Below are 12783 nucleotides of genomic sequence, written 5' to 3'. Positions count from 1 at the left end.
GAAACACAAAGCGGGACAGTCACCGCCTGTACAAATAATCAGCCTCTCAAGTAAATGTTGTTTATGTCCCAGAGTCTGACCTTTGGGGCCCTTCAGCAGGTTGACCTCCAGGATGGTCTCTGGGGGGGCCTGCCTCCGTCGGACCAGCAGCCGCACCACAGGCCCCGCCTCCTTCAGGGCTTCCACCGCTCGGCTGTGAACCACCTCGGAGACGTCCACGTCGTTCACACGCAGCACGCAGTCATTAACCCTGAGAGAGGTTCAGATGCGCGTCACAAACCCCCACAGGTGGACAAAGTAGCACTACTTTAACATATTTTTACTCAAGTAAAAGTATAAAGTAGCCAGCCAAGAAATTACTCATGCAAGAGTAAAACTGTATTTCGTAAAAAGTTTATTTAATATTTTAAAATTACATCATCAGACGGACTAAAATATGAAGCTAAGTGGAAATTTTTTGTATTTTAAGGACAAAAATGACAAAAATTTATATAAGTAACAAAAATGTACAAAATCAGGTAACAGAAACTTTTTCCAAATCATTTTCTTTAACAAACAACTTATAAAACTTCAACAAAAACTGCAGGTGTGTGTCTGTGTCTGGTGAATTATTGGTTAAAACATGTTTGTTTTTCATTCAGTGGGTAGAAAATCCAGAAATAAAATTATTCAAGTAAAAGTAAAAAGTACAACATAGTCCTAAAACCTGAAAAAGTTAGTCAAGTAAAGGTAATTGAGTAAATGTATCTAATTACTATTCAACTTTGCACACCCCACTGTGTTTGATCACTGGCCAGGGGGCGGGGCTAATGACCGGGCCCTTTATACCCAAATAATAAAGTTCTTGATAATTTAACTTTACAACATAGACATGTCCGCAGTAGCGGATCTTACAAGTTTCACCACCTCAGAGAGCAACTGTGTCATTCTGAAATCCATCTGACATGAAGTATAACAAACCAAGAGAACAACAGAAACATCAGGCTACTGGTCACTAATGATGAAAAAACACAAATTCAAATCACTTCAGAACCGGGGACGGGTTCGGATCATTCTGACATTTTATCAATTTCAACTCAGAGCCTGGAGCAGCTAGCAACTGCTGAAGCTACGTTTACTGTTGACGCGTTGAACTGAGCACGCAGCAGCGTGTGTTGAAGCGGACGAGCAGAGGCACACGCTGCATGCACAACGCCTCGTGGACCTCTGGATTTTTGTAACTCGGTGTGGTTCGCACAAAAAAGTTCGGTTCATCTCCAAGACGAGGAACAAAATATGCGTCCAGTTTTTGGCTTTTCCTTGCTCTATTTTTTTTCATCCTTTTCACTTTGCGGCTCCATGGAGCTCCACTCATCTTAACTTAGTCCATAAAAATGCTCTAGCCAGTTTGCCATCTGTTGCCAAGAGACTGATGATGACGTTGGTGGACGGCTGGTGACAAGCTTTACCCAGAATACACTTGGAGACAATATGGACGACCCACTTGTAATTTTGTATGCCAGAACGTTAAATGTTAATAAAGCCAGTCATGTAGCACAACATTTTATACCCACTATGTCACTAAAATCAGTCGGTTTTGTAAAGTTTTTAGCAACCATGAGTCAACAATGACTGGTACTATACTATATACTATAAAATATACTGGGGCACCATGCTAAATAATAATAATAATAATATATAAGAAGCCCCGCCTTCTCCAGCTCTCATCAGACGTGATAAAGGGAAGTAATATTCTGTCTCCCCTGGGGCCGCTGTCCCCCCAGCCACCCTGATGTTCCGCCCCTGTGTTTGATGCATATAACACAGGGCTCCTATAATCAGAGCACTCTGTATCATAATTTTTTACATCTCACAGACTTTGTCTTTTTTTTTTTTCTTTTTTGTATTGAATCATAAGTTTGAGGAAGCACACAGAGCCAAGAGGCAGAGAGCTGAAGAAACTCTGCCTCCCACACAGCGCTGGCTGGCGGGACACAGTGTTGGTGAACGCTAAAGATGTGAACATAAAGGTTAGAGCAGGAGGAGGATGGAGAGCGCAGCTGAGCTCGAAAAGAGCAAAAAGAATATGAACGAGGTGGGGAAGAACGAGGGGAACTCACCCCAGCCGTCCGTCCATGGCAGCTGCTCCTCCAGGGATTATCTTGGTGATGAAAATCCCCGGATCATCGGGAATGTGGGGATTGTCTATTCCTCCAGCAATGCTGAAGCCCAGTCCGGAGTTCCCCTGAACACAGGTTGGGATTGGTGTTTTCATTAGAATGCAGAAGAAGAAACAGCCCATATAATGTTAGCTTGTGTCAAAGTATTCATACCACTTCAATTGTTTTTACAGGTTTGTCATATTACTACAGAGATCCCTGAAGGACACTGAGGAAATTTTTTGCTTCTGCGTTGCCTCACAATCAATATTACATTCCACTGCAGAAACACAAAATATTGACAAGTATTTTGGTCTAGTTTCTAGAACAAATATCTTAGTACACTTCAAATACAACAAAACTAACTTATAAGCAACATTTTAGCAAAAATATTGTGGCTTGTTTTAAGTCAATAGCTTCTTAATTTTGATGTTTCCACTGGCAGATTATTTGCCTTAAAAAATGGGGAAAATTTCTTGTTATAAGTGACAGTACTAGATCTGAATTTACCTTCAGATCTACTTTTAAAATCTATATTCAACAATTATTGACTTAAACCGAGTGGAAAGGTTACTTCTAAGTCAGTTTTGTCCTATGTCAAGTGTACTAAGACATTTTCACTAGAAACTAAACCAAAATACTTGGTAAAATGTTGTTGTTTTTTTTCTGTTTGCAGTGTTTGCATTCCCGTCCAATTCATTCTCAAATACACCTCAGCCTATTTTGTGTGCCGTCACAGTGATAACAAATGTTAATTTAAAAATGTACACACACCTTTAGAGATCTTCAATAACTCAAAAATAGTCAAAATAGTTTTTATTTCCTTCTTTACTCCTTTTGTCTGTTTGATATCCAATTTTAACTGTTTTGCTTCTGCATTTTGGGCATCAGTTTGTTGCATTTATCCAAAAGAAAAAAAATAAATTGAAATTCAGGTAACTCACAAGCAAGAGATTAACATTTACGACAAAACATTATATTGTAACAGAAATACTTTCAATACTCAAGATGTCGCATGAATTGACTAAATAAATCATTACGAGGGAACGAAAAGTCTTGCATAGGAATGCAAAACATTTGCGAGATAATGCAAAAGAAAACAATCCACCTATGTCCCCTATGGGACTCCATACTTTACAAGCACAAATTTAAAGGATTTTATTGGGAACACAAGTAGTAACAGTGGAAGGAATATTATGAATGCTTTTCAAATATTTTTATAAGTAATAAACTGAAAAGTGTGTTTATTTGTATCTAGTCCCTCTGAGGCAACACTTTGCAGAATCAACTGCAAGTCTTTTGGGGTGTGTCTCTCTACCAGCTTCCGATCAGGAGGCTGAATGTTTCCACAGTTGGTGTCTCTAAGGATGCCCTGATGCAACTTTTTCACTTCCAATACGACGTCAATATTGCAGTTTTGAGCATTGGCTGATATTGATATTAACCCGACACGATATCAGCAGGGCTCATGCATACTTTTATTACTTATTTTGTAGTGTGTTGCTTGCATTTTTCTACAAAAGGAGATATTTTAACCTTTTTACACCACACAAATAGCACATATAGCCCACTTAAAATAATTTCTGTTGCATGACTGAGTGCCTGTAGGTTTTTGAAGTAGACCGACACTGCCACCTCCAGCCATTCTCATCCCTTTGACTACACAGGCCCCATTCGGATCAGCGGGTCGAGGCACAGTGCTGCGTCTCACAGCCGTGGCCGCAGAGATAGGCAGCAAACAAGACAGCTGAGAAAAGACTTCACTTTATTATTTTCTATAATTAATGAGAAACAGTCGCAACAAATTAGGACAGAGAGGGGCTGAGGCTTCACAGCAGTGCTGCTCCAGAGCAGGAAGGAGAAGCTGTACTGGACCACCAAACGTTGCACAACCACAGACCCTGAAAGGTGCAACTCTGCATGCAGAAATGCCACTTTAAAGTAAACGGGCCAGAAATATGCTGTGCACTTATTCAGAGATGCATCAACATGGAGGTGGAATAATCAGAGTAGAAACGTAAAGCTCCCTCACTTCAAGTTGAACCGCTCCTGCTAAGAGCAGCAGACAGGAGAGCACTTTTCATTTCTCCTGTCTGCAGATGGACTACATAAAAAGACTTGCCTCTTACTCGCATGATACGTCACACCTAAGAGTCATTTACTGTACTGATGTATGATCAGCAGCTTCACAAACACTGCTTTCTAACACACATAAAGCTTTATGTGAGTTCTTCAAGCTCATTTGACAAAGAATGAGCTGCGTGCTACCACCTAGTGGGGAGAAATCCCTTATGCAGGAAATGCATCAAAGAATAAAATATAACTTACCCTCTCTAAAATGATCTCCTCATATTTATACATCCCGTCGCTTCCGTTTACCTGTTGAAACAAAAACAAAAACTTCTCATTAAGGATGATGAATATTTAGATTTTTCAGAAAAATAAAACAGAAGCACCAAATGTGGGTGAAATCTTTAACAGCATCTGTTTGTAGAAAGAACCATAAAGAATTTATTTACAAAACAGCGTGAATGCATTCTTCAAATGGTGTTACAAACAGACAAAATGGCATATGTGACAATGGAGACCGCGCTTTAAACAGAAGGCATTCACGCTATGAGGGGGAGGGCTTTTCATCCACACACAAACATACAAACACGTCCATGCAGAACAGAAAGTCAGAATAAGACACATCCTTACTGTACAGCAGACAGCGAGAGAAGATACTTACATAAGGGCCTGCATCTAGTGAGTCTGCGTTGACAATGATGGGGGGAGGGTTGGCCTGTGAATATGAAGAGAGGCACATTAGCTCGGTGTGCGAGGCTGGAAGAGGCACAGACGTAATGAAGTATGCACAGTACTGTTTGGGATGCCATAGGAACCGCCAACGAGGCTCGATGGGACTGCGAACGCAGGAAGGGACGAGTCAGAGGAAGGTGTGAGGACCGAGAATGAGGACTGGGCTGGAGAGACCACCGTTTATTACCTGCCACAGCCAGATGCGCTGCACACACCTCATAAAACAAACCCGCTTGTGCCTCAGCTTACAGTACGACACGTTTACACCGGTCTGATATAGGACTGATATTGTGATTAATTGTGATAAAGTCACATTTCTCACCACTTGATCACTAAAACTGTTATCAGTTATGAACAACACGCCAAATATATTATTAGCATGTCCCACAAAAACAAAACAGGCGACCAAATATTCCATTCAAGCAAACCTTTAGGATCACAGTTTATGTTTAATTGAGCTCTACTGGTTTAGTGAGTAAAACAAGATAAAAAATATTTGTTTTCATCTATAAACTTATCCTTCAAACTGTCATTTATTGATCTTTTGTATTAAATCCACCATTTATTGAAGCTTTTACTTTTATTGTTGCCTACTTGACAAACATTTCAAGGTTTTTCCACTGAATGACATTTTAAATGTAATAATTCTGGTGGTGCAAATTCTGGTAATAATTGCAATGATGGGCGTGCTGTGGTGGCGTAGGGGATAGCGCAACCCACATTTGGAGGCCTTTAGTCCTCGACGTGGCTGTCGTAGGTTCGATTCCCGGAGCCCCCAACATTTGCTGCATGTCTCCTTCCCCCCTCCCTGTCAGCCTACTGTCATATAAGGGACACTAGAGCCCACAAAAAGACCCCCTGGTGGGGGGAAAAAAATGAAAATATTTTTATTTTTATATTTATTCATTGCAATTATTTCATTGCAATAAATAATTGCAATGATTTTTTTAACTGTCTAACAATGCGTGTAAAGGAAATCTATAGTTGGATGGACTGATTTAATCGGTAATGATTCAGTTGAATTTATATTTTTACATGCACTGTTTCAAACACATATGGAAGAACAGCGCCAGTGTTAATTTGGAAGATGTATTTGTGGATTTCACTTCCTAGCTTGATGTTTTGAGATGTTTCTTTAATATTTTCACTTAATCCTCTTTTCCCTCCAGCAGTAAATCACCCCAAAGAAAGAAGCCTACAACAGAGATAGTGTTCTGAATCTTGGAGTCTTCCACGTTTTCCTCCAACTCTAACAATGGACGATGGAGCTCCGCCTGGGTTGCTAGGTAACAGTGCAGTGCCTGTGAAATGTGGCTTAAATATCAGGAAGTTTTTGAAATGACTCATTTCCCAGACACCAAAAAACATTAACTTATTGCCAGAAACAGATGGGTAGTAGTTTAAGCAGTTGAAACGAAGAATGTAAGTATGAAAACATGCAAAACGTGAATTTTGCAAAGTAGGTCCTTTTAAGACCTGGGAATGTAGAAGCACTTTAAAAAGTTATTGTTGTCTTTATTTTGGCAGTTGAAATAAATCTAAAAAGTGAGGAGGCAGTGAAACGAATTGTCAGTTTAAATAGTGCATGCAACCATCTGTTTTCAGCAACACTCAGCTTTTGAACTGGTTGTAGAGTAAAAAAACAAAAATGTTGGGTAATTTTTCCAGTCAGGGGGTTGATGACCATTTAATTGTCTCGACTGGATCTTTTAAGGTCATCAATATGTCACACTGCATTGAATCTTTTGCTCTGTTGTTATTATTGAAACTAACCAAATATCAGATTAATCAACAACCCTCATTCTTAGTCATACCCCTGCTGGTAACCTTTGTTTAATTCTGCTCATGAATTTTTTATTTAATGCATAATATGCAGGTTTTTTATTGTAATTTCTAAACCCTCTGTTAGACTCCTTCCATTTTACTCTTAAAGATGATTTTGAATATTAATGAGAGATTTTGTCCTAATTTAAAAGCACTGATTTTTCACTTTCAAGAAGCGATTTCATCTAAAATCAAGTGCAGCATATAAACTTTAAAAAAAACAACAACAACAACACAAAAACAAACAAAGAAACAATGACACCATCAGCGCTTGGCTCCGTTGTGCCACCTGGTGTTTGTGTTCCCCTTTGGGGCTGCAGGTTGACCGCAGAGGGAAGCAGCAGAAATAGAAGCAGAGGAGAGTGAGCTGGATACTGGATGGTTTAAAAACAGCTTAAATCGTCCAACTGGTTAGATTTTTCCTTGACTGATTGGGATGTTGTGCTTAATGAGATGCTGACAGCATTGCCTGGGGATGATGGGTCTCTGGAGGTCTAACCAGATACGTACCGATCTTTCCTTACGTTTTCTCCACTGCATTCATTCTTACCCTTCACTTACAGTAACATTGTTAGTCGTTTCTATACATGTGGATACTCATAGTAAAGATGAGTAAAAAGGCTTAAAATAATGCAATCTTATACTGCAGCAGCATATTCAATATCTGAGCAAAAACATACATTTACTAACAAGGGAAAAAATATTCCTTCATGAATTTAACAACAATCAGCAGTTCCTCCATCTTTGCCAACCACAATCTCCCTAAAGACAAACAACTTTTAAAAAGTATATATATGCAGATTTTGCTCTGTATATGTATATGTTCGAGTAAAATTAACATTGTTCTTTTATTCTATGACAACATGTCACCAAAACTCCAAGCAAAAATTTTGTATTTATTTAGACTTAGACTTAGACAGACTTTATTGTCATTTTGTATGCACAGGGGTGTATACATAACGAAATTTTGTTGCATACGGCTCAGGACAATGTTTTGAGGTTATTTGCAGAAAATAAGAAATGGTCAAAATAATGAAAAAGATGCACTGCTTCCAGATCTTAAATAATGCAAAGAAAAGAAGTTCATATCCATTTATAAACAACAAGAGTGTTGTTGGAACAGAAATCAATACTTGGTGGGATAACAGGAGGTTTTCAATGGGGTTCAGTGCAGAGGCCTCTTCATTTTTTCCAGAACTCTGTTTTTAAAGTTGATCAAAGAGTTTACAAGATTTTAAATAGTAATGGACAATAGAAATCCACTTTTAGTTTCAGAGAGGTAAAATACAAAGTGACTCTTTTTGGCACTTTTCAAAATGACAAAGACAAGAGAAATTAATTGTTAATTGAATTTATACACACAGTTTGTCCCTTACAGCCTTCTTCCATTTTGTGCACAAACAAAGAATTGTGTATCAATTTATTTTTTGAATATTTATTTACAGCCTTTACATTAAACCTTTTTCAGCTGAATGTGATTCAGATCTCTGTTTTGGAAAAGATTATCTTACATAAATCAGGACCCCTGATCAAGCCAAACAACCTTGGAGTGATGTTCTGCTGCCAGATATTTATTCAAAATGCATCATTACATTTTATTTTAGAAAATTATAAAAAGAAAATAGAAAGTCACCAAAAAGTACAAAGGTGGTGAAATGACTAAAACTTACTTACTTTAGAAAACCGCTTCAGGCAACGACTATAAAGTACTGCTACAAATAAATATGACACAGGTCTCCCCCCCACCAGCCTGTGCTGCCCTGGGCATTGAGCTATAATGCACATATTTTTTTAAATTTTAACTGCAAGGGTCTTGAAATAAGAATCTTGTTATGTTGGAATAACCTGTTGCACCCAGATTTTACTTTTTGGTTCCTCCATAAATGATTCATGCACCGTTAAAGTCTCTATTTTTAATCAGACACAAAGTCCTATGAAGATTTGCATTAAAAGTCCATTAAAAGTGTAATTATTTACCGAAAGACACTTCATGACAGCCGTAGTAAACATTCATGAAGTCTCCTTCATGATCATGACAGCTGTTATGTCATCTTTATGACAATGTCATGTCAGTCTTATGCACACCCACTCAAATAAAGTGCTATCATTTCAATTGATGGCTGATTAACAGGGTTTTGCTGAATTGTCATCATCTGAATGGGGTGTGTTGAAGCAGAGGAACACCTAAAACATGTAGTCAGTGTGCCTTGAGGACCAGGGTCCTAAAGGTGAAAGGTTTGCTATAAGATTTTCCTCCATTTCTCCAACCTTTCCCTCCTCTCTGTGGAGCTTCCTACTTCTGAAAGTAGCTGTTAATGGAAATGTGGGGTTGTAGGTCTGGCCCACTCCACTCAGTGGTGAAATGCAATGACTCCAGACAGCTGCGGATGCTACCCTCCCCAAGTCAGCACAATCGGGCCTTCGCTGTAATTTGCATATGGACTAACAGATGGTCACGTCTGCAGTTGTGCTGTACATTTCAGTAAAAAGACCCCAATCGATGCCCCCCAAAATCCCAAAGTGATTGCAATCTTGACAACATCTGTAGCAGAAGAGTTTATGACAGCTGGTATTTTAAATCAGAACAATAAAACCAAGTTGATACGGGGGGAAAAAGAGAGATGAAACAACGCCTCAGGGCTACACAGGAAACACGCTGACCACTGTTGTCCCTGAATGACTGACAGCGTAAGCTACTCAGTCCATTACTGAGACAACATGTGACAAAACACACTATTGCAGGATGATGGCTGCAGTGCTTATCCCAGCAATCATACCAGAACACTGAAGCCCTGTGGGATCACCGCACCTACATGCAGCAGCATTATAACAACCTGGGTTTGCAGCTTAATCCTGCTACCTGATTCCCATGTATCAAGCAAACAGAGGGGAATAATGCAACGTAATCTCAGCAAGAACAATCACAACATGGGTTTGTTTAATCATTAATGTTCATGTGTCTTCAATCGTACTGGAAAGGCCCTCAATTCCACTGCCCACATGGCTCTGTAATCCCATAAAGAGCATAAAGATGGCTGACTGACGGCAATAACATCTGACCGGTTTATTGGAGAGTCTGTGTTTAAATGTTCCCTCAGTGGACGACAAATTGAAGACAGAATCTGACTGAAATTATCTTCATTTTCCTGCCAATAGGCTGGTGTAGGATCAGGAAGGATAGGGATGTTTGGAGTGTGTTGCAGGTGAATGTGGGTCAGGCAACATCAAAAAAGCAGTGGCAAAAAAGATTACAGATGTAGGTCAACGCCTGAACAGCAAACCTGGACTTTACTGAAGTCTCTGTTATGTAATACTACAGGTTCATCTCATAAATGGGAATCACACAGACAATAAAATAATTTTAGTAATTCAAATCAATAGCTAAACTCATTTATCATATAAGATATATTTTGAAAGTCTGTGTTAATTTTGATGATTTTGGCTTGGAGCTAATGAAAACCCAAATTGTTTATTTACATTTAGATTAAATCTAAAAAGAGATTTTTAATATGGAGATTTTGTTTACGGGCTTCAAAATCCTGGGAAAATCTACTAAATTTAAAATTGTTCAGCAGTCAGTCCACTACTCCCTCCAGAAAGCAAAAGATCACCAATGAAGATGTATTTAGAAAGTTTTATTGCTGCATGTTGTAAGTTGAGTGGGGGGAAAAACTGTGCTGGAAACAGAACACCACAGTATTGAGAGGATTGTACACAAAAGCTCGTTCATGAGTAACAGGGTGACATAATCTGAAAAATTCAGACTTTTCTTTATTTTTTATTATTTTATTTTATTATTCTTTATTTTTAACAGTCCTCTGTAATTAGTTGTATCTAAACTAACAGTTAAAATGTTTAAAATGTATCACTTAAATGTAAAATAAATCAATGTTAGTTATACTTAAACTAAATTACTAAAATGAATTTATTCTATTTTGGATTAATTTCCCAAATTTTTTAGACTTAACTCTTGATATCAAAATGACATATTTGAATTTTTCAACATTAAGTATTAATTTAATATATTAAAAGTGGTTGAGATAAATCCCTGTGTTTGGCTCAATGTCTTTCCTTCGTCCCCAACACTGAACTCAGCTGCTGCTCCTCTCACCAAACTCTGCTAAAATCTTCTTGACTTGACAAAAGGTATAAAAGCAACATGAGTCAACCTGAAGAGACATGTTGAAACACCACCATTGTTGCCACCTTTTTACTGAGACAGCTTATTTGAACACAAATATATTAGCAAATGATCAGCTGCACTTCAATACCTGGACTGTCTAATATTCTACACCAGACTACAAATTAGTATAGTTTAGAAGAATAAAGCTGCATTAAACACAACAAACCTGGTCAGAAAAGCTTAGTGGGGCTTGTCTAATATCTGTTAAGCCACACGTCTCACCTGAGGAGGCAACTTAAGCAGGACCATATTACAGTAACAGTTTCTGTATGATTTTAGCAGGTTCTGATATCACTGTGGAATCGTTTAGGAACCAATCTTCTTTAGGGCCTTTTCACTTTGTTGGGATTTGTTTGCAGACATTTCTGCTGAAATTCTTACCAGTTTAACTACTATAAAAAGTCTTTTGTTTTAGTTCTGGGGGCGATTTGAACATTTTGCACCAAATCATGCTCTTCTCAGGAGCAGAGACTCTGTCTTTGTCTCCCATCTCAGCCAAAACTGCACTCAAGTAAGAGTAGCAATACTTTAACATATTTTTACTCCAGTAAAAGTTAAAAGTAGCTGTGCAAGGAATTACTCAAGTAAGGTTAAAAAATAAGTATTTGGTAAAAAGGTGAATCAAGTACTGAGTAACTGATCAAGACCTCAATCATTTAATATTTTTAAATGACATTATCAGATGGAACCAAATTCTAAAATTATGTGTAAATTTGGGTATTTTATATATGATTGTTTCAACAGATTAGTATGGTACCTGAGACTGCCAGACAGTGACAAGGTTATGTGTCTTTTTATGTTGTGTATGTAAATGCAAGCAACAACAATATCACTGTGTACTTTTCCCTTGTCACCAGATCTAAATTTCCACCTCAGTTTGGTGAATTAGTTCATTACAACTATCATGAATCAAATACAGAAATACCATCAGTCTAAGTCCTTCATGTTTTTCTCTTTACAAGAATCTTGCAGAACGTGATGAAGTAGCGTGACCGCTTTAACTTTCAAGACAGATGTTTTTCTTAATAATGGAACCATAGCAGATGGCAGATGGAAGGAATTTACAGCTGGCTTTGATCCAGTCACAATGCAAGACAGCTGATCCAATCACAATGGATCCTGCGAGCGTTTCTGGCTTAACAATTATTATTTTTTCATCAGATAGCAATCACATTAACTGAGAGACGTCCCAAATGACTTAGCATCAAGGATTTGTGAGGGGGCTGCACAGTGGAGCAGTTGGTAGAGCTGTTGCCTTGCAGGAAGAAGGTCCTGGGTTCAATTCCCGGCCCGGGGTCTTTCTGCGTGGGGTTTGCATGTTCTCCCTGTGTATGCGGCCCGTGGGTTCTATCTGGGCACTCCGGCTTCCTCTCACAGTCTCTCCAAATTCTCCAAATCCTCCCTAGGTGAGTGAGTGTGTGTGCGTGTGTGTGCGTGTGTGTGTGTGTGTGTGTGTGCATGTGCATGGTTGTTTGTCCTGTATGTCCTGTGTTTCTCTGCAACAGACAGGCGACCTGTCCAGGGTGACCCCGCCTCTTGCCCAGAACGTTAGCTGGAGATAGGCACCAGCACCTCCTGACCCCTGTAAGGGACAAGGGTGTGCAGAAAATGTATGGATGGATTTGTGAGGGGCAAACAGATACTTGTTTTGTTGGTTTTTTCTTTTCCTCCACTTGTAGGATTACAGAAGCTTTAACACAACATTGTGTAAACACTCTGGGCTGAAAAGCAGCTGAAGCAAGCGAGCATACCAGACGCAGAGACCTCATGTACAGACAATGACAGTAAGTCCAGACTGCTTCCCCAGCGTGAGATTATTACAAGTCCCTGCTGACC

At 38.9% G+C, this 12783-nt stretch overlaps 1 protein-coding gene across 13 annotated transcripts in view; it reads right to left on the bottom strand.

Moving 5' to 3' along the window:
- dlg3 (discs, large homolog 3 (Drosophila)) overlaps positions 1–12783 on the bottom strand; it is a 109669-nt gene that overhangs the window by 50460 nt on the left and 46426 nt on the right. For all 13 annotated transcript variants that reach the window (XM_044127326.1, XM_044127329.1, XM_044127328.1 and 10 more), the window contains 4 exons: positions 4870–4923; positions 4467–4517; positions 2100–2224; positions 81–250 (listed from right to left, as the gene is read on the bottom strand). In XM_044127326.1, coding sequence (XP_043983261.1) covers positions 81–250; positions 2100–2224; positions 4467–4517; positions 4870–4923 — 400 coding nt within the window. The remainder of the gene's footprint in view (positions 1–80; positions 251–2099; positions 2225–4466; positions 4518–4869; positions 4924–12783) is intronic.

Source organism: Gambusia affinis, linkage group LG09, assembly GCF_019740435.1.
Source record: "Gambusia affinis linkage group LG09, SWU_Gaff_1.0, whole genome shotgun sequence".
NCBI classification, from domain to species: Eukaryota; Metazoa; Chordata; class Actinopteri; order Cyprinodontiformes; family Poeciliidae; genus Gambusia; species Gambusia affinis.
This window is presented reverse-complemented; position numbering and strand designations above follow the sequence as displayed.